Below are 26843 nucleotides of genomic sequence, written 5' to 3'. Positions count from 1 at the left end.
TATATTTTTTTAAGATTTATTTATTTACTCATGAGAGATACAGAGAGAAGCAGAGAAGCAGGCTCCATGCAGGGAGCCCGACGTGGGACTCGATCCTGGGTCTCCAGGATTACATCCTGGGCCAAAGACGGTGCTAAACCGCTGAGCCACCCAGGCTGCCCTGGATAAAGGGAATCTAATAAATATAAGATCTAACCACTTGACTCCGTTAATTCTGGGGTCAGGTGTTCTACCTTGTGGAGAGGAAGAAGAGGACATCTTTCCATGCCTGGGGAGCATGGTGACAGTCCCCTGACTCGTGGGACCAGCCCCTGCAAGGAGTGGGAGGATTTCACTGTCCTGACTATGGACCGTCCCACACTGGTGAAACAATTGCTCATCACCAACTGCCTCCCCTGGGCCAATTCTACAAACATATCACTCCTGGGTGCCAGATGGTGTGCTAATTGCCAGGGAAACCAGAATAAATGAGATGTGATTCCTGTCCCCGGCCACCTTGTGGGGGAGAGAAATGATTGATGGACTGTGGTCAATGGACTGTGGTGGATGCAGCATGCTCCCCACGGTTGGCAGAAAGGTAACTTTCAGGATCTTTATTTAGCTTCTTTAAAAAGTTTCTGTGACACCATGAAGCCAACTGGCACTGATAACCTAGCGTCACCAGGAGTGCGAATCAAGAATCCCGGTGATCTTGGAGACACTGACAATATGCACTGCACGCATTCGAGGTACCAGTACTCCTGGAGTCAGTAATCACATTTCTGGGGTTATATGCTGAGAAGTAATCAGATATTCACAGATACATGTACAAGGGTATTTATTGCAGTATTCATTAGAAATAATCTAAATTGGGGCACCTGGGTGACTCAGTTGGTTAAGCATCTTACTCTTGATTTCAGTGTAGGTCATGATCTCAGGGTCGTGAGATCGAGCCCTGTGTCAGGCTCTGCACTTAGCAAGGAGTCTGCTTTACATTCTCTTTCTCTCTCTCTCTCCCTCTGCCCCTCTCTCAAAAAATAAAGAAAAAGTTATTCATTTAAAAAAAGAAAGAATCTAAATGCCCAAAGTAGGAGACTGTTGACATAATTATACATTCACACAAAACAGAACTGAAAGTGATGTTTTAGAATATATATAAGACTAGGGGAGAGCCTCTATATATTAAGTGAAAAGGCAAATTATAAAACAGGATAGATCTAGCCTGCTGGCCACTCACAGTGATCCCAAGTTTATTTATTTATTTTTTAAAGATTTTATTTATTTATTCATGAGAGATGAATAAATCTCAGAGAGAGAGAGAGAGGCAGAGACACAGGCAGAGAGAGAAGCAGGCTCCATAGAGGGAGCCCGACATGGGACTCGATCCTGGGACCCCGGGATCACACCCTGGGCTGAAGGCAGATGCTAAACCGCTAAGCCACCTGGGCTGCCCCCAAGTTTATTTTTTAAAGTATATATTTGCATTTTTCAAAAGTAAAAAGATATCAGACGTTAATGATGGTCGTCGTATCTAGGCATTGGGAGGGCAGGACATTCTTTATAGTCTGTATTTTCCTACTTTTTCATGATAAACACTGGTTTTTTTTAATCAAGAAAAGAAAGGTTGAAAATAAAATGATAGTCACCCTGCACAACTCTGGGTTGTGCCCTCTGTCACCCCAGCCTCCCTCGGCCTGTTTCCTCCGCATCCCTCCCAGCCTCACCCCTCTGTGGCTTCCGGATCCCTCCCCTGCACTCACTGGCCGCACTTGGCACCATCATTTAACACCCCTTTACCCTGTCGTGCTCCACCTTCGCCACCACCACCCACCCCGACTCCACTGCTCTCCTTTCCCCGGCCTCCCGACAGGCCCCCAGATCCCCAGGCCGTCTCCCCAGCTGCCCGGCCCCGGCCCCATCCTCCGCGGCCCCCATGGTCCAGCCATGACTTTGGGTCACCCATGACCTCGCAGTTTCCAACCCTAGAGCACCCTCAGCGTCTTGCGGTTGCCCCTGCTAACCACCCTCCTGGTCACCCCGCCCCCACGTCCTGCTGCCATGTGGGCTTGGTCCCCAACACGCCCCTCTTCCTTCTCAAATGCCCCCATCTCTTGTCCCCCCCCATCCTGCATGTCCTCGGGCTTCCCTACACACTGCAGACACCCAAATCTCAGCCCCAAGCATGAGGGGCTCCCCGCAGCACCCCGTGTCAGCGCTTCCTAGGTGAGCACCAGTGTCTCCCGAGCCCCCGGCCTCGGGAAGTGGCATTGACACCCCCCAAGGCCAGAGCCAGAATCCCACCTCGTGGCCGAGCCCCCTCCTCCCTCTGCTCTCCCCACCCCGGGCCTGCCCTCTGCCCCCCAAGCCATCTCTTCTCCCCACGGTCCCCCTGCCACAGTCCACCCTCCACCACCCTAGAAGGATGTTTCTAGCACATCATCACAGAATGTCATTTCTGCAGCTATTTCCCTTAGGGGTCAAATCTAATCAAACCCTGGCTGACAAGGTCCTTCTCCGTGGACCGCCCCCCACCACCACCTCGAGTCTCGAAGCTCCCCTGGACACCCTGTCCCCTTCCCTTCCAGTCCACAATTTTTGTGACGCCTTAAATCTTTCTGTGATGCATGCAGCATAAGTATATACCTTTTTTTTCCCCTTTGCCTCTCCATCTGCCTTGCTGTTACCTCTGTTGGAAAATTCTCCCTCTTGGCCCAGGCAGGCCTAGTTCAGGGTTCAGGACTAGCCGGATGCCCCCCACACACACACACAGCCTTCCCGGCCCTTCAGGGAGGCTCAGTGTCTCTGTCTTTGCCCCTGGCCCGACCCTCAAGAACAGCCATCTCACAGGCCCCCGCGAGTGCCACATCCTCGCGTGGCGTGTCCCACCAAGCCCTTGCTGGGCAGGCGGCGGGTCTCCTTGGCGAAGGGAAGCAAGTGCTGTGTTGCCGGGCCGCCTGGAGACCCTTCCTCGGGGCCTGTCGTCCGGCCTGAACCGCCTCCATCCGGCCTTCTCCCGGTGCCTTGCTGCCCGGAGCCCCTGTGTCCGGCGCCTGCCCGGGGCTCTGACACCTTGGGGTGCCCAGTGCGAGTCTGCTGGGCCATTGGGGCCCACCAGCCCCTCCTCGGCCCGCACCCGCCTGGCTCTTGCCACCGCCCTGATGGCACGACTGCATTCACCCCTCCGTTAATCTGCTTCACCCTCTGAGGGGAAGGCCAGGAGATGGGTCCCTTAAATTTAATATTTGGTTGAAATGTCATGCTTCCCTGTCCCCCGAGGCCCAGAAGACATCACCGTGTGTTAGAAGGCTGCGAAGCCATGCATCACTGTGAATCTGTAGCAGCTAACAGAGTACGTTCTAGTTTCTGCCAACACCCTTAAAAAGGTTTAATATCTGCAAATACCAGCTTAACAAAAGAATTTCAGGTACTTCCGCTTCCCGTATTTGTGATGCTACGTGGTTGTCAGCAAATACCTCCTGGCCATCTGCATTTATTGCTGTTTTGGGTTTTTTCCTCCAGCCTGGAAGACCACCCCATCTCTCCCCAGATGGCCCAACATGCCAGGAAGGGCAGCGTCCCGTTGCTGACGAGCACCCACCCTCCCGGGTACAAGGGCGGGGAGCCCAGCACCTCAGAGCCTTGCGCCTCCTGTTCAGGTAAGAAGGCTGGCCTCACGGGGGCCAGAGGCCCTGGCGCTGGTGATGCCTAGAATCTAAGGAAGCCGCAGCATGAGAGCCCCAGAAAGGCCTCGGCCTCACCCCTGAGCCCCACCACGGCCCTGCGTCACAGAGGCGCACAGGCCTGCAGCCACAGGGCCGCACCTGAGCACAGGCTTCTCCTCTAAGGCTCCTCCCGGAGCACCGCGTGCACCACTCACGTCCACAAGCCAGTCGGGCAAGATTTCTCCTGGCAGAAATCTGCGTTTATTGGGCAATTTCAAAGTAGTAGTCTCAGAAGGATGTAAATTTGTGACCAAGACTTTGGCGCCCCAAATTCTGGTGCCGAGGCAGTCGACCACCTGTTCGAAGGCTGGTCTGAGCCAGAAATGTGCCGATAGAAGCAGAAAGGGCCACCAGAGCCAAGGCATTCGGAAACATCTAGTCGGGTTCACCGGAGACGGACGGGGGAGAAAAGGATTTTTTAGATGCCAGAAAAAATATATATATGCTTTGAATCAGAAATGTCCAAAGTTGTTTTCTTTTTTTTAATTTGCAAGAGGAAATTAAAAGGATATGAGCAAGCCAGATAAGACTGTAATATCCATTCAGAGAAGAAAAACAACAGAGGAGCAGGTCAGATTCCAGTATGAGAAACATCTGAGAACTTTTATAATCTGTTCACAATTGGATGCCAATGTTTCCAAGCCCCGGTTTCAAAGCAGTAGGCTGGTCACGGAGCCAGAGGAAAGCCAGGTTGTTTGAGAGTCTGGGGGAGGGTCTCCTGGTGATGCACAGCTTTAGGGGTCCTGCCAGCTGGGATCGTGTGTTATTTTACATGTGTTATTGGAGCTGTAAACATGAATATGCCTTCACTAAACGGTGATTAGCACCAGCATTTGTCCAGAGATTTTTGCTGCCAGGGTGGAGGTTGTAGGTGGTCTGACCAGTTTTGCCAATTTGACCTAATGCCATTGAGTTAAAAATTATTTCAAGCTCTAGAGGCCTGGACCTCCAAAACGTGGCATTTAGGGTAATTTATTTATCAGGAACAACCTTGCTTGGCCAAAGTGCCCACCAGGGTGGCCCTCTGTCTTGTGCTGGTTATCAGTACGGTCCTCCTCTAGTTTGGAAAGATTGAGCATGTGTCACGTCTAGGATGGAGGCATTTGAGGTTGCTATTGATGGAGTAGCTGCATGCAGCTGATATTCCTAGAGATGTTGATGTCCCTGTGATTTTTGAGAACAAAGTCAAGGCCCTGGCAAATCCTGGATCCTCACATGACAACAGCGGGCAGCCACCAGGGGACCCAGGGTGGGTGAGCAGTAGAAGTCCCTAAATGCAGTCCCTGGAGCCAGGGCAGCCGCTTGGCCTGGGCCATACTGCCAGGTGTACCCCCTTAGCCCTCAACACTGAGACCATGTTCCACATGTCCCCTCCTCTGACCTGCCCCTCTCAGCTTAGGCCTGCCTGGAGCCCAGGACCCCCACCTCGCCCATCAACTCCCCATCTGCCTCACTGGGCTCCAGAACTAACTGCTCTCACTCCACAGGCCAGAAACCAGCCATAGGAACGACTCTCCCCTGCCCTGCCCTGCCCAGCCTGCTCTCAGCCTCAGGGCAGCACTCCTACTTCTCCCTTGTAATCCTTGACTAAGGGCCTCCTATTGGAGAAGCCAACCCTCTGGGTTAGTGGCTCCCCCTCCATCACTCAGGGAGACTGTAGGGAACATTCCTGGTACAGATTCTGTTCTTCCTTCTACCCTCTTTTAGGCTTGCCCAGCTGCAGCCACCCCAGGACCCATGTCTCTGGACCAGTGTCAGCTCCCCCAGCTGGTCTCATCGCCGCCATCAATCCCTCTTCTGACCCAGCCCCTGCATGAGGATGGATAGCAAGTAGGCTTGGGCTTATGTGCTCAGAATGCACATAACCAGTGTTGAGGCTAGTTCTGAGGCTGCATCTGGGCTTGGCAGGTATAAGAGGGCCCGAGAGGAAGAGGACAGTGGTGGGCCAGGTAGTCAGTCTCCTTGTCTTTTTTTTTTTTTTAAAGATTTTATTTATTTACTTGACAGAGAGCACACACAAGAAGGGGGGAGCAGCAGAGGAAGAGGGAGAAGCAAGCTCCCTGCTGAGCAGGGAGCCCAATGTGGGGCTTCTGGGATCCTGACCTGAGTCGAAGGCAGATACTTAACCAACTGAGCCACCCAGGCACCTGGCCTCGTGGTCTTCTGTGTTTTTCCTTCCCTTCCAGAAGCCTGACCTTACTTCCTCTGGACCCCTCTGTCCGTACAGTCCTGCTTCTGCAGCCCCCTCTCCTGCCTCTGTGCTCCTGCCCACCTGGCCCCCATCCCAGGCCGGCCTCACGAAGCTACTCCTCTGAGGCCCCTCATGCGTGATTTTCGGCTGAGTCTGGCCTCCTGGCCTCACTCATGCCAGGAACTCATGCCCACTACAGACCCAGTGGGAACCCACCACTGCAGCCCCAGCGTCTTTGCTCAGAAAGCTCTTCACACCTCCGCATTCGGTCAAGAGCAAAGGTGAAATCTTGTGGTGAGGAAGCTGGGATCCTCCAACTGCTTGATCAGTTGACCGCAGGCCCAGATGGTACATTCTTCTTAAGCAGAGGGCCTGGGCCCCACAGAGCCAAAAGGAAATAGTTCCCAAAGGAAAAAGCCAAGAATGTGCCTTAGAATTTTGTAAGACACGGGCCTAAGGAAAGTTATTCCCATTCCCCCATCAAACCAGGGCTATCTCGGACATCAAAGTCATGTACTTTGTCAGTGGCCTGGAGTGCAAATGCCTGGTCCTGTCAGAAATGGATCCACAGGGGCACCTGGGTGGCTCAGAGGTTAGGTGTCTGCTTTCGACTCAGGTCATGATCCTGGGGTCCCGGGATCGAATCCCGCATCGGGCTCCCTGCATGGAGCCTGCTTCTCCCTCTGCCTGTGTCTCTGCCTCTCTCTCCATGTCTCTTGAGTAAATAAATTAAAAAAATTTTTTTTTTAATAAAAATTTTTTTAAAAAAAGAAACGGATCCACAAGCAAGGAAACAGTCCTTGGGCTCAGGGAGCACCTGGAGTGTGCACTGTTCTCAGCTTTCAGTGGGCCTGTCTTTCTGTGGTGGGAGCTCAGAAAACCTGCACTGTGACGTTCAGCGGAGGAAGTGGGAAGGGGCATGGGGAGGGGGCTGCTACTTGGTGACAGGACCAGAAAGTCTCAGAGGGTCTCAGGAGAGCACAGCAGAGTTCCTCCCCTCCGGCCAGGGGGCTTTCCCACCACCCCCGACCTGTCCCTTCACCACCCCCCCCCACCTCCCACCCCGGAGGAAGCTCCTGATCTGGAAGGATTGCCTTCCCCTGGGCACCATTCACTGGAATGGGGCTTTCTCTGTGTGTAGCCCAGCACACAACTGTTATTTGCATCATGCACCTACATTCTATCTCCTGGGCCTTACAAGAAGCCTGTTGAGCGGAGAGCACAGACAAGCAGGCCAGTCGTCCACCAGAGAACGGGTCAGAGGAGACTGAATTTTCAGGTCTAGTCCCAGCACCACATGGAGACCATCTGGTGTGGACCATAAATAAAGGCGTCCGTTGGGTTCCATGCCAGAAACAGATTCCCTGTTTGGGTCAAAAGAAGTCAGAGGAAGTCAAAGCTGCAGCCCTCGCTGTGGGTTTGAAGACACGGGCAAAGAAGAACGTTTATATTTAAGATAAAGCAGAGGGCACGTTGCAAAGGCAACAGGGAGGTTTTTAAATGTTGCTGGAAGGAGGGGCGCCTGGGTGGCTGGGTGGTTGGGCGTCTGCCTTTGACCCAGGGTGTGATCCTGGGGTCCTGGGATCAAGTCCCATGTTGGGCTCCCTGCATGGAGCCTGTTTCTCCCTCTGCCTGTGTCTCTGCCTCTCTCTCTGTGTCTCTCAGGAATAAATAAATAAAATCTTAAAGAAAAAAAGAGCTGGAAGGAGCTTGGCTTAATAAAGCAGCAGATCCTGACTCTGTCACAGGATTGCTTTGACGGTGGCATGGACCTCTTGGCTGTAAAACAGGAAGAGAAGTGGGGTCAGAGAAGGAGGGGGTCATGTCATTTGAAGCACAGAATAGGCTGTCAGGAGAGCTCACTGGCAGTGTCATTGGAACTGTCACTTCTCTTTGAAGGTCCTCGGGATGACGCAGGTGTCCTGGGCCTTGACCACGATGTCCGCACAAGTACTGCTGGTTGGGAGCTAGGGCAGCGCTACCCCCGTGGGTGGATTGACAGATTCAGGTCTGAAGGGTCTGGGGCAGCTCAGTGGGGAGAGAGCCCCACCTCTGGGGTTGCTGGATTTGACAAGTAAAAATACAGGACACTCAGGGGCACCTGGGTGGCTCAGTCAGTTAAGCATCCAACTCTTGATCTCAGCTCAGGTCTTGATCTCAGGGTTGTGAGTTCGAGCCCCACGTTGGACATAGAAATGACTTAAATAAATAGAACTTTAAAATTTTTTTTCTTTAAAAAATACAGGACACCCAGCTGAATTTGAATTTCAGATGAACAACTAGTAGTTTCAGTGTGCCTCGTGCTCCTGATCAGTGGTGCCAGGCAGTAGCCCAGGGAGACAATTCCACATTTGCTGGCTTTTCCTTGAGAGGCAGGGGGAGGCCAGAAGCAACAGGACTGAAGGTCTGTGCTTCTCTGTGCTGCGTGTGTTCTGGCCAGAGTGCTCACGCTGCGGCCGCGGGTTCTAAGTACACCAAGCAGCCGCCTGGAACGTTCTCGGGCTGCTCACGTAAACAGGTCCTCATCCAAAGGCTCCAGGGGGCTGTTGGGGGTGACCCTGGGCTTGTGCTCTCCTTGGCTTTCTGGCCCAGCTCAGTAAGGAGCATCCTCAGAGAGGTTCCGGAGCCAGAGGTGACTGAACTGTCTCTCCTCCCCAGCCACCGCGGACATCAAGCCAGGAGAATGGTGGCCAGCAGGACATCAGGGAGAAGCTCGCCTGCCCTCTGCGGGGGTCCCCAGCCAGGCCCCAGGCAGTGGAGAGCCCGGCAGGTAGGGATGGGGAGGTGTCCTGGGAGGGCCCCTCTCGGTCCAGCCTCTGACTGTGATAGCAGAGGAGCGTGTCACCTGGGCCTGAAGCAGCCCACGAGATCCCCGGGGGAATGTGGCCATGGCACTTGTTAACCTCAGAGCCCAAGGGGAGGGACCTGCCACCTGGGAACCCTCAGTTGTCAGACCGGAAGGAGAAGAAACTTCTAAACATACCCAGGGGACTCATTTCGAGAACTGCGAGTTGAGCACGTTTGTGAGCCTGGGTGGTTTGGAGTGACCTGTGAGCAGTCTTAGCTGCTCCTGTCTCCTGTCTTAGCTGTTTGCTTTTGGACAAGATGGGATGGAGGGCAGAAGGATGGAGAACGAGATGAGTGGCATGGCTTGGCTCAGATGTCACCTTCCTGAAATAGAAACTGGATCCTGCACAGAAAGAAAGGTCCTTTCTCTTCCTCTGCACCGAATGCGTACAGACGGGCCTCCCATAGGTCACTCAGGGTCCTTTAGAGTCTAGAAAGTCTGGGTGTCTAGGCCCCTTCTTTCAGATCCGAGGAAGTCTGCTCCGGGAGAGGAGCCTAGCCCTGGTCTCAGCCCCGACCTGACGGCGGGGCACCCCGGCTCCTCCTGGCCACGCAGGGCCCTGCAGCCTGAGTCACTTCAAGACGGAGAAGCCAGCCTCCTGGGCTCCCACACTGGCCTAGAGCCGTGTTTAACGTGACCACACCTTTGGAGTCGCTGAACTGGAGGGATTTTGCTATGGTGACTGCTCAGGCCCCCTGTGTCTCCACCTGTATATAGAATTTTCTATAGACTTGGGAAGTATTGCCACCAACGTGTCTGCGGTGAGCAGGCCGGGACCCCAGCCGTGGGGATGGCTGACCTTGGCCCCCTCAGGAGCTCTTTGAGCAGCAGGGTCTTGCAGAGCTGGGGCGGGAGGGGGGCTACATTCAGACCCCTGAGACCTGAAGCCTCTGCCTCCCTACAGACGTTACCCCTCACGGTGCAGAGGGAGCAGAGGATCCAGCCCATGGCCCCCCCTCCCCTGGCTCAGGCCGGGCTGCCCTCCCACAGGTGGAAGCCACAGAAACGGGAGTTCCTGCTGAGCCCCATGGGCCGAAGGCCTAGCAGAGCCGGCTCCCACAGCGCGAGCAGCAAGGCTGAGAGGGTGCTGCAGCCCCCCCACCCCCACTGGGCAGCACCCCGCCACCTTCCTCACCTGCACCACTAGGCAGAGATTGTGGTAGGCACGCGGTAAAAAGACAGTTGGGGCTCCCAGGGGCAGCGGCACTGTGTGGGGTTGAGCCGAGGACTTGGGGCCTGGACTGGGGTGGGGAGGCCGAGCTTCTGGTCTCCTCCGGCTGAGCCCCTGGCCCGCTGGGGACCCAGGGACCCACCTCCCCCTCCTGGCTGAAGGTGTGGCCCGGGTCAGAAGTGCCCGAGGCCCACAAGCTGGTCCAGGGGCTAGGGGATCCCTCGCTCTCGGGACCCTCCTGAAGCAGGGACACGACATGAGAGGGCTGGGCCCTGGGATCCTGGGGTGCTGCTCCCCGGGCCGGGCCCAGGCACAGCGCACGTCTCAGCCAGGCCACACCGGCCCTCCAGGGCTGGGACCGTTCCTTCTTCCTTCCCGGGAAGGCAGAATTCATTTCTGAGGCTTGCCACCAGGAACAATCGTCTCTCCCCAGGATAAGTGTGTTCATAGTAGGCAGGGGACCCCACTGGCTCTCCTTAGGAACATCCCCCCGGTTACGCCAAGTGGGGCGAGCCAGGGACTCCCCCCAAGCTCCTGTAGGGCACAAATGCCCCCTTGGGGTTAAGTTCAGGGGACTGTCACCTTAATGTCAGTCATGTGCATTCATCTCGTAAATCTGGGAGAAACAGGGGTGAGGGCTGGGGGGGGTTCTGTTTGAGGAAGAGGAGGAAGAAAAGAGGGAGAAGTAGACAGTTGGTTCCCCCCCCACCCGGCTCTTGGCTCCCCCACTGGCTGTGTGACCGCTGCCAGTGACACTGTCCCCCTTCCCCCGGGCTGCTCTTCACGGCTGCCCCACGTCTCAGCCAAGCACCCCTTCCCCCGCCCCCGACCCCAAGGGCCCATTGCACGGGGGCGCAGAGCACCGGGGTCCCTGGGTCTGGGCCCGGCTCCCACTATCCTGAGGGACCAGGGCCAGCGGTGTCCGTGTCCCTCCCTGGCCCCGCGCAGGCTCTCGAAGTCGCTGGTGGATGAGCCGGGAGAAGGGGAGAGACTCCGTGATGACTCAGGCCTGGGGAACATTCGTCCCTCGGCTCGCCCCAGCTCCTCTCTCTCCCTCTCCCTCTGTCTCCGTCCCTAGAGGACAGCCCCCTGCCCCAGAAGACTGCCGGGTGGGCGCCGCCTGACTGCCGGCTTCCCATGGAAGGCTCTGGAGCGGCGGGTCTGGGGAAACGGTAGACCCAGCGATACTCTCATCGCTTGACCCCAGCTAGGAGGTGCCTCAAAGATAGCGAGGCCCCAGCGCAGCTGCACCCACTTCCAGCCGCCGCCTGGCCGTGCAGCTGCCTCCCCGGAAGCCACGAGAAAAAGCTTCAGACCCCGAAGTCCCCCCCGCACCCCCAAGTGTTCCTGTTCTCTTTTCTCTCTGCTCCTTAGAGTCCTTGGCTTTGGGAGCGGGAGTCGGGGGGCGGGGGGAGCACACCGTTAACCCGCCGGCGCATCTGCTGGACGGTGCCCCCCGGGCCAAGGACCCCGGGGAGTGGGCTCCTGGGGTCAGCGCCTTGCCCCTGCGCACACCCGCCGGGCCCAGGCCAGATCAGATCGGAAGCAGTGTCGGGGCGCCTGTCCCGCCGCAGACAGGGTATGACTCTTTGGCAAGTCTCATGGCTTTTAGAAAGTGAAGAAGAGAGAACGTTTACATCCGTCTCCACGGGCGCTTTATCCCCCTCACATCTGTCCCGAAGGGACACGTGGCAGCGCCTGATGACACATAGGTGCCTCCATCTCAAAGTAACTAGACACTAAGAACAAGGACGTCAGGGGAATGAGGCCAGGAGCCCTGCGTGTCCCTGTGCGCACGAGCACACGCACACACACACACTCGCGTGCACGGTTGACAATCTGTGCATTTGCCTGCGTCTGGTGTGTGGTCACCCCACGCCTTGCCCCCTCTGCGCTGTTAGGGCGCAGGTGCAACCTCCGTGGCGGGCCCTGAGGAGCGGAGACCGCTGAGGGGGATCGGACCTTCGTGCCCACAGCGACGCGGGGTCCTCCAACCCGGGAAGGCGCCGCTGTGAGATTATGACTCAGCAGCATTCCAAACGCGAGCAAAGATTAAATATCGCCAGGAGCCTTTGCTGGCTCTTCCCTCCCGCACAATGCTCCCATTGATGAGCCCGGATCACCTCCGTGGGCAGGCCCCGGGAATGGATAATTGTCCATCTCGCGGGCCACCCCCCACTCTCCACGTAGAGTGAAGTTTGCCCAGGGCTCGGCACCACGCTGCCCGTGGCGATTTACGCTCCCGCAGTCACAGGTCGCTGTGTCCTGACTCTCCTGCCCACGCGCTTCTCCTGCCCTGCCCTAATCTGGCCTCATCACCATTTCTTGGCCCCGGCTCCCCGCTGCTCAGACTGCTGGGCTCCCCACTCGAGGGTCCTGGAGGCCGTGCTGAGCCTCCACCTCTGCCTCCCACAGTGTCCCTCCCCCGCAGGGCCTTGAAGCCATCCCCCCCGCAGAGGTCAGTGACAGCGGCCAGCATCCTCAGTCAACACCACCACCTCCCGCAGCAGCGCCCAGTGTGGTTGGCGCCCGGCCAAGCCAAGCGATGGCTCTTTGGTGCCCTGCCAAGGGCGGCCTTCTCCAGTGCCGGAGGAGGGGCCGGAGGGGCCCCCTTGTCTGAGGATGCTCTTCTCACCAGCAACCATACTACTGGGGGCAAACAAGTGCCCTTTGCCCTCGTGCCCTGGGGCAAAGAGGAGGCTAGTGTAAGGCCTGTTAGGGTTCTCCAGAGAAAGAGAACCAACGGGAGGGGAGGTGGGGATGGGCAGGAGGGGTTATTTTAAGGATTTGGCTCACGTGATTGCAGAGGCTGGGCGAGGGTACCCCTACAGGGTAGCCCAGCAGGCCAGAGCCCCAGGGGAGAGTTGCGGTTGGAGTCCAAAGGCCGGGGAGTGGGCTCACAGTTCCTTCCTGCTCAGAGATCAGTCTTTGTCTGCTTGTGCCTTCAACTGACTGGACGCAGCCCACCCAGGCTATAGAGGGCAATCTACTTTGCTCAAAATCCACCTATTTAAGTGTTAATCTCATCCAAAAAAAACACCACAGAAATATCCAGAATAATGTTTGACCAAATATTTAGGCATCCAGCAAAGTTGATACATAAAATGAACGCACACCTAAGAGTTTCCATACCCATTAACAAATTGCTCTCCCAAAGGACGGGGCCCTTTTCTGGTTGCACTGGGGTTGGGGGATTACAGATTCCTGGCCCTGGGACACAGACCTTTTCTCCCTTCACTCCTCGCCAACTCACCTCAGGGTCCCCCATCCCTGAAACCTCATCTTGCTGCCTGGGCTTTAAGGTCCCCTGCAGCAAAGCTGGCCTGCCATCCTGGCCTCCCTGTCCTGCGACCGCGTGATGGACATCCCCGGGTAACCCAGGAAGAGCTGCCAGTGTTCTCCGAGTAGTTTGCACTAATTTCTCTTGGTTGTGCCTTCTTAAAATGTGGTAGGGCTACATTTTAAATGGTCAAGATGATAACTTTTTCTATTGGAATTACTTTTTAAAATTTAAATTCAATTAATTAACATACAATGTATTATTAGTTTCAGAGGTAGAGGTCAGTGGTTCATCAGTCTTATATAACACCCAGTGCTCATGGCATCGCGTGCCCTCCTTTATGTCCATCCCCCAGTAATCCCATCCCCCCACCCACCTCCCCTCCAGTGACCCTCAGTTCATTTCTATGGTTAAGAGTCTCTTGTGGTTTGTCTCCATCTCTGATTTTCTCTTGTTTTACTTCTCCCTCCCTTCCCCTAGGTTCCTCTGTTTTGTCTCATAAATTCCACATATGAGTGAGATCATATGATAATTGTCTTCCTCTAACTTATTTCACTTAGCATAATACCCTCTAGTTCCATCCACGTCATTGCAAATGGCAAGACTTCATTTTTTGATGCTAAGTGGTATTCCATTGTGTGTGTGTATATATATATATATATATATATATATATATATATATATATATCACAGATGGTCATTTTTATATCTATTTTACCACAATTTAAAAATAATCAACGCTATAACAATAATCAAGCAATCCATCAAAGATTTCTTGCCTAAAGTATGGGTAGTTTTTATGTCAGTCTTCTCCTAAATTTGAATTTGAAATTTTTTCCGGTGTTTTTTATTTTTCTAAAGATTAAAGTATTCTCACTGTAAAAAAAGAAAGAAAAAGAAAGAGGGGCCTATGGGAATATAGAAGTGAATCAAATAAATTCTAGTTTCCTCCCAAGTCCCACTCCCCAGAACCAGAACCCCCGTTTATGGGGCCCACAGTTGGCCTCAGGGCACAGCCTCCCTGCAGAATCATCACAGCTGTCCTGTAGATATTTCTCAGGTGGGGAAACTGAGGTTCCTCCATTGTCAGCAAACTTGCTTACATTCAATCACCAGATAAAGAGCAGCAGGGCAGGACGGAGGGTCTGGGCCCTTCCAGGGAGCATACCCCCCTGGCCTCCCCAACCCCTCCCTGCCTATGCTCCCACCCCCGTGTGCACACGTACATGCACACTCTCCCCATTGTTCATCGAGGGGAGCCTCACTCTCCAGGCTCACACAGTGTTTGCTGTGCACCGACCATGTGAAGCCCACAGGCTAAGATACCCACTCAGGAAAGGGAAGACAGATCTGCCACGTACAGAGCATCTGCCAGGCAGGTAGCTGAGCTGATCTGTACGTTAGCTCATTCAGTGATGATGACAGTCTGGGACTCTGGTCTTCAGAGTTATGGTCAGGAAAATGGGTACATAGGTAGCAAGGACCCCAGAAGTCAAGGTAGGAGCAAAGTGTGTACGTGTACACAGCTCTATGATAGCCAGACAGCAAAGGGCTGGGTGGTTTACAGGGGGATCCCCAAACCCAGCAGGGTGGCTGGGAGGTCACAGAGCCAGGGGCCCCCTCCCAGGATTTTTTTTCTAAGAGTTTATTTATTTATTCATGAGAGACACGGAGAGAGAGGCAGAGTCATAGGCAGAGGGAGAAGCAGGCTGCCTGCGGGGAGCCCGATGCAGGACTCCATCCCAGGACTCCGGGATCACGCCCTGAGCAGAAGGCAGAAACTCAACTGAGCCACTCAGGTGCCCCCCACTCCCAGGACTTCTTGTCCAACAGCCCCGAGCTGAGGGTGCTGGCTCCGGGACTCCTCCACCACCTCTCTGTGAGCTCCCTGGGGCTGTGGTCCAGATGGCATCTGGAGGATGTCTGGCTGTAAGATTCCCCTGGGCTCAAATCTTGGCCTCACAACCTGTTTGTCATGTGTGTGACCATGGCAAAGTTCACAAACTTGGGGCCTTAGTTTCTACATCTGAGAAATGGGATTGTGATGCCTGCCAGACTCTCTGGGCCTTCCCTGGCCACTGCACTTAAAACTAGTGTCCTCTCGCTGCTGCAACCGATTACCGCACATGGAGTGACCCGAACACGACAGATGTGTTAGAACCTTACGGTCCTGTAGGTTAGAAGTCCCACACAGCTCTCACCGGGCTGGAGTCCCAGGGTCCCGGGATCAATCCCCGCGTCGGGCTCCCTGCTCAGTGGAGAGCCTGCTTCTCCCTCTGCCCTCCACCTAGTCATGCTCGCTCTCTCTCTCTCTCTCTCTCTCTTGCTCACTCACTCTCAAATAAATAAATAAAATCTTTTACAAAAATAAAAGGTGCCAGGGAGTAGGATGTGGACAGAATGGGGGACCATTCCTCTGCCAGCCACACCTCCCTGGGTTATCCTAACACTTCAATATTCCCCCAAGCTCCCTGTCTCCCTTCGCTTCAGCTCCTCCTTAGCATTTATTTCTTTTTTAATTCTCTTCCTCCTCCCCTGGAGTGTGAGCTCCGAGGGGGCAGGGATGCATGCCTCCAGGCACCGGGCTCTACCCCAGCCCCACCCGAGCCCAGGAAGGACAGGGCCTGCCAGGCACCTTTGCGCTCAGAGGGAAATTCTTTCCTTCCTCCTGCGACTCCTAACCATGCAGTAGCTGTGACCCTAGGTTGCACGTCTTGTTCCAGGGAATTTACATCGGCCTTCACCTGCAAGGCCCGGACCCCCAGCACCCCGGAGATCCTGGACCTGAACCTTCCCAAGGCCAGGGCATCAGCCCTGACCCCTCAGCTCTCTTCCTGTGGCCCCCAGCAGGCCAGCCGCCCCAGCTCCATGATGTCCTCCACGAGGGGCCCACAGAGTAAGTCAGACCAGAGGGAAGAGCATCGTGCTCTCTGCGCCCAGCGGGCTGCAGGGAAATAGGGAAAAGGCCGCGTCCCCTCCCTGCAGGACCAGAGCCGTGGCCGGTGTCCCCTTCTGCCCTAGAGACCAGTTCTTCCCTAATCTTTCTATCTGTGCAACTGCCATGGGCCTCAGAGGCTCAGGCACAACCTGGCAGACAGACTAGCCAGGCAGTGCTCAGAGTTAAGATCCCCCCACTTCTGTGGGACTTGTGTGGTGGGCCCTGAAACCTGGCCCTGGTTCCTGGTGGGAGGCAGCGACGCAGGCAGCCTGGAAATCAAGCAGAAGCACATGCCTTGGAGGGGGTGCCACTAGAGGGACCGAGGCTGGGGTGGGCCCAAGGTGCCCCCCTCCTGCCATTGTGGTTACTGTAAAGACCACTTCCTCCCTCAATCCCCTGCTAGGCTTGGCCAGTTGGCCACGCCCCTCCCCTCCCCAGCTGAGCCTGGACCTTTCTAAGGCGCCTTAACTAAAACTAAGGGAGGGACACCTGGCTGGCAAAGTCAGCGGAGCCCGTGACTCTTGATCTCAAGGCTGTAGGTGGGAGCCCCATGTTGGGTGCAGAGATTGCTTAAAAAATAAGATCTTTAAAAATAAGTAAATGAAAAATAAAGGGAAGCAGGACAAAAGGATGTCAAGCAACAGAAAACCCGTCCCCTACCAGGATGTATGCGTTTCTGCGACTCCTGCCCCCTCGCTTCCTGCCCGAGCCCTGGGCGCTCCGGCCAGCCAAGGCCCCGGGGCTGGCATGTGGCTAATGGGCCGAGGCTGGAAGGCGCCCCGGGCCCCGTCACCTCCAGGGCCCATCTGCCGGGTGCGGAGCCCCAGCCCCGTGTCCCCCCAGCAGCGCAGGTCTAGCAGCTTCCTCAGCCGGGCCCACAGGAAAGCCCGGCTAACCCCGGGAAGGCCTGGCCGAGGGGGGGGGCGGCCCTGCGCCCCCCGCGCCCCCCGCGCCCGCGCGGAGAGAGTTCAGCCTGCAGCAGCCTCGTGTCCTGTGGCCTCGACAAACAACAAAGCTGTTGCCAGCAAAGCTCACGGAGGGCCCCGCGCCGAGCGGCCTGCTTCCTGTGAGGAAAGAGCACGGCCACGTGAGCCGTGCCCCGGCCCGGGGCAGGGGACCCGGGAGGGAAGGTCCTCTGTGTTCTGTTCGCAGGAGCCAATTGAAAGAAGAGCTTGTGTGGGACAGAGGGGACTCTGTGCGGGCGCCGCCGCGGGGCTGGCAGCGCGCTCTGGCTTTTTCTTCTCCAGGCAGCCAGTCGCACAGAAAGTGAGGGTGGCTTCGTCGCCAGTGTCCCCATCCCGTGGCCCGAGGACCCGCCAGCTTCCCCGTCTCGGCCCGCCGGCGGCTGCAGGTGACAGATGTGGAGAGACGTGGTCTGCGAGCCGCCAAGTGGCTTCAGGAACCGAGGCGAGGCCCGGGAGCAGGCCCAGCGCGGCCCCCGCGACGCAGGCCCCTGTCCCCGCGCCTCCGTCCCTGCCCCTCGCACAGGGGACCGCAGCCGAGTGGACGGGGCGAGCCCAGGCCGCGGGCCCCTCGTCTCGGGAGCCCGTGCGAAGGGGCGGGGGCCCTGGCCTCGCTGGAAACCAGCGCTCGTCTCCGTCCAGTTGGGAGAAAACTGAAGGGATTTAGAATAGCAAGGGAGACTCATTCTCCAGCCATATTCCCGAGCAACAAATTTGATATTTTTGTCCTCTTTTGAAATCTGGTAAGAATATGATATAGTCCCGTATATAGCTTGGGACATATGGCCGTTCCTAATCTTCTGCACACGTGTTTTCTTTAAAACCTCATAGCGTTGACCAGTGTGACACCCCCTGCCCCCACCCCCGCCTTTAGACTATACCCACAGTGGTGTCCCTGGCAAAATGACTGGACCCTGCCGGGGAGGACTGTGCTGGCCCCTTGCGGAGGGGTGACACCAGAGCTCATGCCTTAGGACAAAGGTGAGAACTTTGCCTGCAGAGCCAGCAAATGTCACCCAAGCTAGGAGCAAGATCTGACCTCTCCTAAAATATGACTGTTCAAATAAAAGTAATCAATTTTTTTTAATTTTTATTTATTTATTTATTCATGAGAGACACAGAGAGAGAGAGAGAGAGAGAGAGAGAGAGGCAGAGACACAGAGAAGCAGGCTCCATGCAGGGAGTCTGACGTGGGACTCGATCCTGGGACTCCAGGATCAGGCCCTGGACTGAAGGCGGCGCTAAACCGCTGAGCGACTGGGGCTGCCCAGTAATCAATATAGATAGTACGTGGGGGGGGGGGGGGGGGGTATAAAATCACGCAGTATCCCCCAGGCACTCCATCTGCCCTGGCTATGCCCTTAGTGAAGACGTTTCTGGGGTCCAGCTGGACCTACACAGAGGATAAGCATCGGCCTCCTCACTCCTAAGAGAGCAAGCAGAGGAGGCAAACAGAAGGTCAGAGCAGGCAAGTCCCAGGTTATCCCCGAGTTCCCCATAAACTCGTCACCGGCTGGGGTCCTGGCTTCATTTTGCGAGTTCTTGGCAGTGGCTGGAGACCGGGCACGTTAGAGCTCTGCGATTGCGTGACTGGTCCAGAGGCCACATCCAGACTCTGGTGATGTGCGCGCCCTCGGCGCTGCTCGGGAGAAAGCTGTGGAGAGCAAGGCTCTACCCGCCTCTTGGGAATGTCCACCTCAGGGACTGTCCAGCTCCCCCGTGGAGGCATTAAGAGGAAACCCCGCCGTTAATCACGAGTACTATAGGTGAGGACAGACACGGAAAGCAGAGCCTGGGTCCCTGAAATGGGATCGCTGCGCGGTGAGACTTCGGAAAGTGGCTGCGGATGAGCGGCAGGGCAGCGCAATGGAAAAATCCCTCCCGTTCTCCCCAGTAAATCCACTCCCCTTAGATTCCTCAGATGCCACTGACTGGCACGGCCTTTCCCCTGCCTTGGTGTGGGAGCAGCCCCATCTCCAGAAATCCAGAAGAGTCATCGGGATCCCCCCCCCCCCCGGCCTTCTCCACGGTGTAAAGGCAACTGCTGTTTCTCCCTCAGACCCACAGATGAGCTAAAGTCTGGTTTGTAAACGTCTGACAATTTGGGAAAAGAAAAGACAGTCTTTGAGAGATTTGGCATGTACCCAAGTCCGGGAGAAACTACACTGAAGTCAGCAGGTGCAGCCAGGGCGGGTCTCTGGGGAAAGTAAACACCGTCCGGCCTGGGCACCACGCCCTGGGAGACTCCTCTCACCCCCACACACGTCCACAACCCGAGCTGCTGGCTGGCAGGAGCCTTGGTGAGATCCCAGCAACTCCTTCATAAATATCCCAGCCGTCTGCTGGCCTCCCCCGGGCGGCTGGGGTCGGACTCGAACACGACCTGTGAGGGAAAGAATCCAGAATCCAGGACACGAATAAAGCCAGACGGTCTCAAAGGTCACCTGGACGTGTGGTCACACAACTGGCTCCTGGGATGTGCCCCCTGTGTCCCCAGGGAGCCACGGTGGAGACGCTGAGGACATCCTGAGGCTGGTAGGCCTTCAGGAAGATGACCCCAGCGCTCTGGCTGCCCGGCCCCCAAATTTCTCCTGAGTCAAACTGGATCTTGTTCCGGTCCATTCACAGTGCGGTGTAAATGTCTGACAACAGCTTAAATCATGACCCTTGGTGGGAATATAATAGACACAGAGGTTTGGGATCTAATCAGATACCGGGGCTCAATCACTCAGTAGTTTGGGAAGGATTTAGCCCACATCAAAAGCACTAAAATAAAAAACAAATGCACAAATAAGATTAATGCAAAAATTCCGTGATAAAAAAATCAGACTTCTTAATAAAAACAAGCTCTGACCCTGGGGTTCTGTGATCATACCCTTGCTTGCTACATCCTGATCCCAGCTCCAATTCCAACAAAACTTTTTTTTACGGAAAAGGGCAGCCAGGGTGTAAGCCATAGTTTTCTGATTTTTTTTTTAATATTGCATTAAAATATTGTTTATCTTGGTTGCTGAGTTTTGGGGTGCCACCTTACGTTTTGTGTGCAAGGCGAACGCCTCACTTGCCTTACCCTTATCCCTGCCCAGGACCTGGGGCATCCTCCTGGGCCCTCCCCGGTGCCGGTAGCACAGCCTCGTGGCTGGACGGTGGGCCTTCCTGCCCGCCGGACCACCTTCATCTCTCCAGCTACTTTGCGTGGTGCGTTGGGCTAAGGGGTGGTTCACTTTGCACATAACAAACTACCCCCAAACATAGCGACTTGAAACAAGTATTTATTAGCTTTAAAAAATATATATTTATTAGCTTTACAGTTAGCAGCTCGGCGATGGGGCTGGGCTCAGACGGGCAGTTCTGTTGGGTTTGGCTGGACCCTGATGCGTGTCTGCGGTCAGAGGGCAGTAAGGGCCTGGCTCATGCCTGGCAGCCAGCGGCTCGCGGGTCCGAGTTCTGCCCCAGGAGGCCTCTCATCCTGCACCAAGCTCGCCTGGGCTCCTTCCCTGGTGGTCTCCAGGCCCCAACTGCTCTAAGAGACATGAAGCCCAGGCGCTGCTCGAGTTTCTAGCTGCACCGTGTTTCCTCTACTCCCGTCAGCCAAAGCAGGTCACACCACCGAAGCCAAAGTCTGCGTGCAGAGGTGAGGCAGCAGGGAAAGCCAACCAACCCGGGGCACGACCCAGACAACGTGCCACATAGGAGGCATCCAGAACTTACCTCGCGGCTCGGGCCCAGATCTTCCGGGGCTGTTTTTTCCATCTTGATTCAGTTCGGCAAACATCCTGTGGGACTGCTCTGTGTTGGGATGTGGGGTGTTGTGATTCTGTTGAATTTACATTTGTTCCGGGGGGGCCTCCCACAGTGGAGCAGGTGAAGTAGGGAAGGCCGCCACTCACGGGCCCTCACGCCTCGAGAGGCCGCAAGGGGAGCCACGGCAGGCGGCGTGTGAGCAGCAGCTCCCGGGCCGTCTGCCTTTGGTAGGGCCGGTGGGCGGAGTGTTTCTAGGGTCCCTGGGTGAAGGCCGGGCTGGTCAGTCCAAACCAAAAAGAGGAGGGGGCGGTGAGTGGGAGATGAACAGGGGTCCTCTCTAAGGGCCGTACCAGGTGCCCGAGTGAAGCGAGGGGCAGACGTCCAGGAGGAAGGTCGTGAGGTTGAGAAGAAGTCAGGCCTCACACAACCCACATAGAGTGGCCCCTGGTGAAGGCGACAGTGAGGACCAAGGATCTGGCTGGGATCTCAGAGGAGAGGACTTGAGAAGTAAGAACCTGTGGGCAGAATGAGGGGTGAGAGAAAGAAGAGGGGCTGGTGCAGGGGACCCTCTGGGAGGAGGACAGGCGACACGGGCTCCGGGACCCAGGGAGGAAAGGAGGGCGTGCGGGCGGTCACTGCTGTCAGAGCTGGAGGACACGGGGGAGAGGCTGGCTGCTGAGGCCGCCATCCAGAGAGCTGTACCCCGCAGGTGAGGACTGGAGGTCAGCCTGGTGCAGGGGGAGGCCATGAAGACCCCGGGGGCCCGTGGGGAACAACCTGGAGGGGGAAGTGGGGGCAAGATGACAGCCCAAGCTCCCAGAGGGGAGACCGCCACCAAGGCCACGGGGCAGCGATCTTGAGGGGTGCTGGGGAGCAGGGGTTCATCTGGGCAGGAGGCGGTGGTGTTCCGGAGCCAGCATGTGCCCGCTCACAAGAGCTGATAGCTAAGTTAAACATAACCATTAACAAATCTTAAATTTATATATAAACGTACAATTAATAAATTCTATTTTTAAAGGGTAATAAATACTCAAAACATCCCTTCTGAGTTATTTTACTGCGTTGACTATTGCCTATGTCGTAGAGGCTATTTACATGTTGTAGCTCGGTGGGGGAAATAGGACAAAATCCTGGCTCCTGGGCCTCTGTTCCCAACTCTATCTTCAGTGATATCATTCTGATCGCTGGGGACTGGCCGTGCTGGGAATACCTACACCCCAGAAACCAGAAACAGCGCCTCCCAGGGCTTCTCCCCTCCCCCTACCCAGAGAGCTGGTGGTTAAGCATTTGCCAGCACACCAATGGCAGGAGCGTGCAGAGAAGTGCAGCCTGAGGTCGAGATGGAGGGACGCCTGGGTGGCTCAGCGGTTGAGCATCTGCCTTTGGCCCAAGGCGTGATCCTGGAGTCTCAGGATCGAGTCCCACATCGGGCTCCCTGCGTCCCCCTCTGCCTGTGTCTCTGCCTCTCTCTCTCTCTGTGTCTCTCATGAATAAATAAATAAAATCTTAGAAAAAAAAAAAGAATGTTGGATGAACCCAGGACTGTACAGGTAACTGGGAAACAACAGGGTAGGGGGTGCCCCCAAAGGGTGGCATGTGTGCGGGGCAAGTGGCAGCTGCTCCAGAAGCCTCCGTCCACACCTGTTTCGACAGCCTGGGATCCCTGGTGTTGGCCCAACGTGCATCACTTCACTTCCAGGCCCTCACCTCACCTGAAGCAGCCTGGACAGAGCCTTTGCTCCTGGGTGAGGTGATCAGGGAGGGTGGCATCTGGTTACCCTGCGGTGTGCCGCTCAGTATCCTGCCACTCACACTTCCACTACCTGCGCTACCCAGAAGTGAGCCCACCCACCTGCTTAGACACGGCGCGGCTCTGTCTACCAGCCACCAGTGGCCGTCACCACTCCCGGGGAGTGAGACCTCACCGAGGAGACAGCTAGACTCCTAGAACTTTGTGTTCTGGTCAGGGTGGGAGCACTGACAACGCGGAAAAGAGATAAGCAGGGGGCCCTCCTCACACTGGCAGGTCCCTGGGCAGGGCCCGGGCTGGCCTTGAACTCAGGCTTTTCTAGGGAAAAGCCAGGCAGAGAGCCCCAGCGACTTAATAGGTCCAGAAGGGCAGAGCCTTGGGTTTATTGGGAACACTGGGCTTACGAGCAGAAGGCAGGGCATCGAGCCTGGATTCAGTGCCTGAGTCTAAGGCAGGAAGAGCAAAGGCAACAGTGGCTGGGGTGTGAGGTGAGGGACACCAGCACCATTCCCAAAAGCCAGTCTTCGGAGGGCCCACCGGGGGAGCACCGTGATCATAGGGCTTGCAGGGCCTCAGAGGAGCTCCCGGGCCCTGTGGCCTGAGGATCCATTCATGGCCTGGTAGGGGGGTCCCAGCTGGAGCTGGCATTGGGAGTCTCCTGGTGGGTCACTTCGGGGGGAAGCCTGCCCAGAGCATCACCAACAGGCTTACGGGCGGCCCAAGGCAGAGGGGCCAGAGGCAAGGGGAGTACTAGCAATGGGCTCAGGGGACAGTGGGGACAAACCCTGGACAGGGAATCAGTGGCCACAGGCCTCCTGCGAACGGCATGGAGTGGCCAGCAGGTGGAAAAACACAAAAGCCAGGCAAAAGAGGAGTGGGTTTCTGAGCTTCTGTGGGACCGTCCCGAGGGAACACCTGGAAACAGTGAGGGAGGCAGGGACCTGGCTGTCCCTGGCCTGTCCTGGAACCCCAAGGACACCAGCTCCCCCTTCACAGCGAAGGAGGCTGAGCCAGGCTGGGCCAGCCCCTCCTCTGAGGCAGCACCTGGGCAACCAGATGACTGGGTGTTGTCAGGTGGCTGCAGGGGAGGAGGTGAGTGGTGGGGTGGTGCTTTCATCACCCCGACTTCAGGGACAATTTATTACTAGGAAAGGTGTGGAGCTGCAGCAGGTCGGAGGGCCCAGCCCCGAGGCTGCAGAGGCCACATCCTAGGACGCCCGCCACCCCGCCACCCCGCCACCCCGCCACCCAGAGATGGGCTTTAAGGCGCCACCACACCCTGCGGGCCCCATCCATGAGGACCACTGTGCAGGGCCTGGGACTCTGCGACAATCAGCAGGAGTGCTGACCTGGGAGCCCCAGCTGACCTCCCTCCGAGGGGAGCGTAAAGCCCCATCCGCGGCCCACACCCCTCCCGCACCGCGGCCAGGGCCGCCCGGGTCTGGCAGGGCAGGAGGTGGACTTGAGCCTTCAGCCTGAAATAGGAGCCCCTTCCTTCTTGCTGGCGAAGCTGAAATTTTGGTGCCAGCGGCCACGTCCCCATCTGCAGAGAATGGGGTGCCACCCAGGAAGGAGCAGAGGCGACGCTGGCCGGTCGGGCGGCGTCTGGGGTTTCACTTCTCTCCAGCCACACCCTCACCTTTTCTGCTTATCTGAACCAATAAATCCCCACCTTCCCCCCTCCCCCCAGTGACTTTCGAAGTTAGAGGTCAGTAGCCACCGAAAGATTCGAGGGTGAAACAGTGGCCGTCGCTTCCCTTTCGGGTTGTGGGCCACATGGGCCGATATTCCTTCCAAAGCCCCCTTGAACCAGCCGCTGAGCACAGCGTAGCTCCAGCTCCAAACCTGTGTGCGGCGCAGTCACCCCTCCCACCCCACGTACTCCCCAGCACCCCCTGCCAGCAGGAAGCTCAATGCCAGCAGCTCCGCCTCTGGTCCTTCCCGGGAACCCCTGTGTCGCTGGATCCCTTCGGATTCTTGAGCCACGAGCCGAGCCTCACGAAGTTCCAGACCCATCCCTCCTCCTCTCTTGGAGAGAACAACTTTCCACCTTGGTTGTTATTGCAAAATGCTGAGGGGCCCCTCTGTGATGCGTGTGAAATAAGGCTTAGAGGGGACAAGGGAGGTGACCTCGAGATTGAGTCGGGGTGCGGGGGAGTGAGCAGTGGCAGTAGAGGCAGGATACGTGGGCGCTGCCGCAGTGCCCGCAGGTGGTCAGATCCGCCCTGGGCTCTGCTGGGGGCCCTGGCTCCCCCCACAGCCTGGGTCATGAGAGTCGGGGTCCCTGCCAGGATTCTGAGGTCACCACGAGGCAGGAGCACCTGCCGGCCAAACAGATGAGACCAAGAAGTTCAAGGTCATGGTTCACAGTTAAATACAACCTCTCAGAAACTGGCCCAGGCACCAACTATACCACCATCTCTTCCCTACACAGTGGCGAGCCAATAAAAAAAAAATCTTAGGGCCAGAATGGGAGCCCCCGTGCCTGCTGACTAAGTGGGGGCCGGCAGGTGCTGCAATCCGCCCCTCCCGGAACAGCTCTGGCTTCTCCCCCTGCACCCTGGAGCGGGTGCCCCGCGCCCCTGCACCCCCTGCCCTCGCTCAAGCCCTGTTCAGTCAGCTACTGCGCCATCAGATCCAGGACTGGGTTTTCTTTTCTCCTTTGTTGGTTCTCTCTCTCTCTCTTTCTTTTAAGAATTTACTTATTTACTTATCTATTTATTTGACAGAGAGAGCGCGTGCACTAGCAGGCAGAGCCGCAGGCAGAGGCAGAGGGAGAAGCAGGCTCCCCGCGGGGCAGGGCGCCCTATGCAGGACACGATCCGGGACCCCGTGACCATGACCTGAGCCCAAGGCAGACGCTTAACCGACTGAGCCACCCAGGCACACCCCCTTTGGAGGTGGTTCTCTAACGCCTCTAACCAGGGACTCCCCACCTGAAGTGACCAGGTTAAGGAAAGATCCTGGTCCCAGTCTCCAGAATCCTGGGTCCCCTGGCTCTCTGCTCCTTGCCCCTCACCCCATCAGCTCACTGACCTGCTTCCTTCTAGCCCCTCCGCTCCCATCTACCCAGGGCTCCCCTCCAGTCCCCAATCAGATGACAGTTCTCGAAGGGAGGGCCCCAGGGACTGCACAGAGAGACAAGAGGGTCTAAGTAGAGAGGAGGGGGGCCTCCTAGCCTGTGTTCTCCTCCTCTCTGGGTGCCTCTGGCTCCATTAAATCTTGGAAGTCGTCATCCTGTGTAAGGGCAGCCTCAGACTGGGACCACTGTGTTTCAGAACGCTAGCCCACGATGGGGCAAAAGTGCCTTGCCACAAACCCAGAGGGAAGCTTCCAGGCAAAGGAAAAATTATTCCATCGGGGTATCCTTTCCCCATTCTGATGGGAAGAGCAGGACGGAGTAGGAGAATGAGGATGTGGCCTCCCTTGGCCCTGAGACTCCTCTGGAAGTGGACCCACAGGGAACCCAAGGCTGTTCAGATAGATGTCCGCCCATGCGGAATAGGGTGGAAAGGGGGCCCAAGGCCAGCTCTCCCTGTCCCACTGAAAGCTTCCTTGGTCAGGCAGGCCTGGGTGTGGGGATGTCACCTGCCCAAGCAGGCTCACGTCAGGGGGGACAGGGAAGGCAGCGCCACACTCCTGGTTTGCCCCGTCCAGAGACTGCACACGGCCTGGCCTCATCCCTTCCAAAATCCAAAGCTCGCACCCTGAAGACAGCCAGGAGGCTCCGCAGGTGGACAGCTGCCCACAGCCCAGACACCTTTTCGGTTGCAGGTGCCCCTGTGTCTGCACCCAGCTCCCTTGGCAATGCCAGAGTGGTGGAGTGGTGGAGAGGCACCCCAGGGCCTGTCTCGCCCACTCTTCTTTCCTCAACTGCCTCACCTGGTGCCTTGAACTCTGTCTACTTCTCACCTCTCAGCACCAGACAGGATCGTATGGTTCCTTATCCCTGGCCCAGGGATGGCCTTCCACAGTGACCGGAGCAGCCTGGGGTCCCCAGCAGGGCCTGTATCCCCCTGCATCTGGGTGACCACTTTCTGGGCAAAGTTCTGGTTTCTGAGATGCTGCCTTGGGGAGGGGGGAGAGGGAAGCAAGACCAGCAGCCAGGCGATGGAGGGGATGGGGGATGTGGGGACCGAGTGGACCCCAGGCTGAGATTGGGGAGGTCCCACGTCTTCAGGGAAGGCTCTGCAGGCCCCTGGGGCGTCAGGGTGGCCCCCAGGAAACACACAGTCAGGTTCCTCCTGGCTGCAGCTCC

General features: G+C 56.7%; 1 protein-coding gene across 7 annotated transcripts in view; it reads left to right on the top strand.

The window, feature by feature from the left end:
• Window positions 1–18178, top strand: part of ARMC9 (armadillo repeat containing 9) — a 150329-nt gene extending 132151 nt beyond the window's left edge. For 3 of the 7 annotated variants that reach the window (XM_026006269.2, XM_072719183.1, XM_072719181.1), the window contains 4 exons: window positions 3499–3635; window positions 8551–8662; window positions 15915–16087; window positions 17377–18178. In XM_026006269.2, the coding sequence (XP_025862054.1) occupies window positions 3499–3635; window positions 8551–8662; window positions 15915–16087; window positions 17377–17399 (445 nt within the window). In that variant the 3' untranslated portion in view covers window positions 17400–18178. Of the gene's footprint in view, window positions 1–3498; window positions 3636–5408; window positions 7589–8550; window positions 8663–15914; window positions 16088–17376 lie in introns of those variants that run through there. The other 4 variants (XM_026006266.2, XM_072719182.1, XM_072719180.1 and 1 more) reach the window with 2 other exon arrangements.
• The last annotated feature ends 8665 nt before the right edge of the window (window positions 18179–26843 follow it).

Source organism: Vulpes vulpes, chromosome 9 (assembly GCF_048418805.1).
Source record: "Vulpes vulpes isolate BD-2025 chromosome 9, VulVul3, whole genome shotgun sequence".
In the NCBI taxonomy this organism is placed as follows: Eukaryota; Metazoa; Chordata; class Mammalia; order Carnivora; family Canidae; genus Vulpes; species Vulpes vulpes.
Note: the sequence above shows the minus strand (reverse complement) of the source record. Positions and strands in the feature narration are given on the sequence as shown.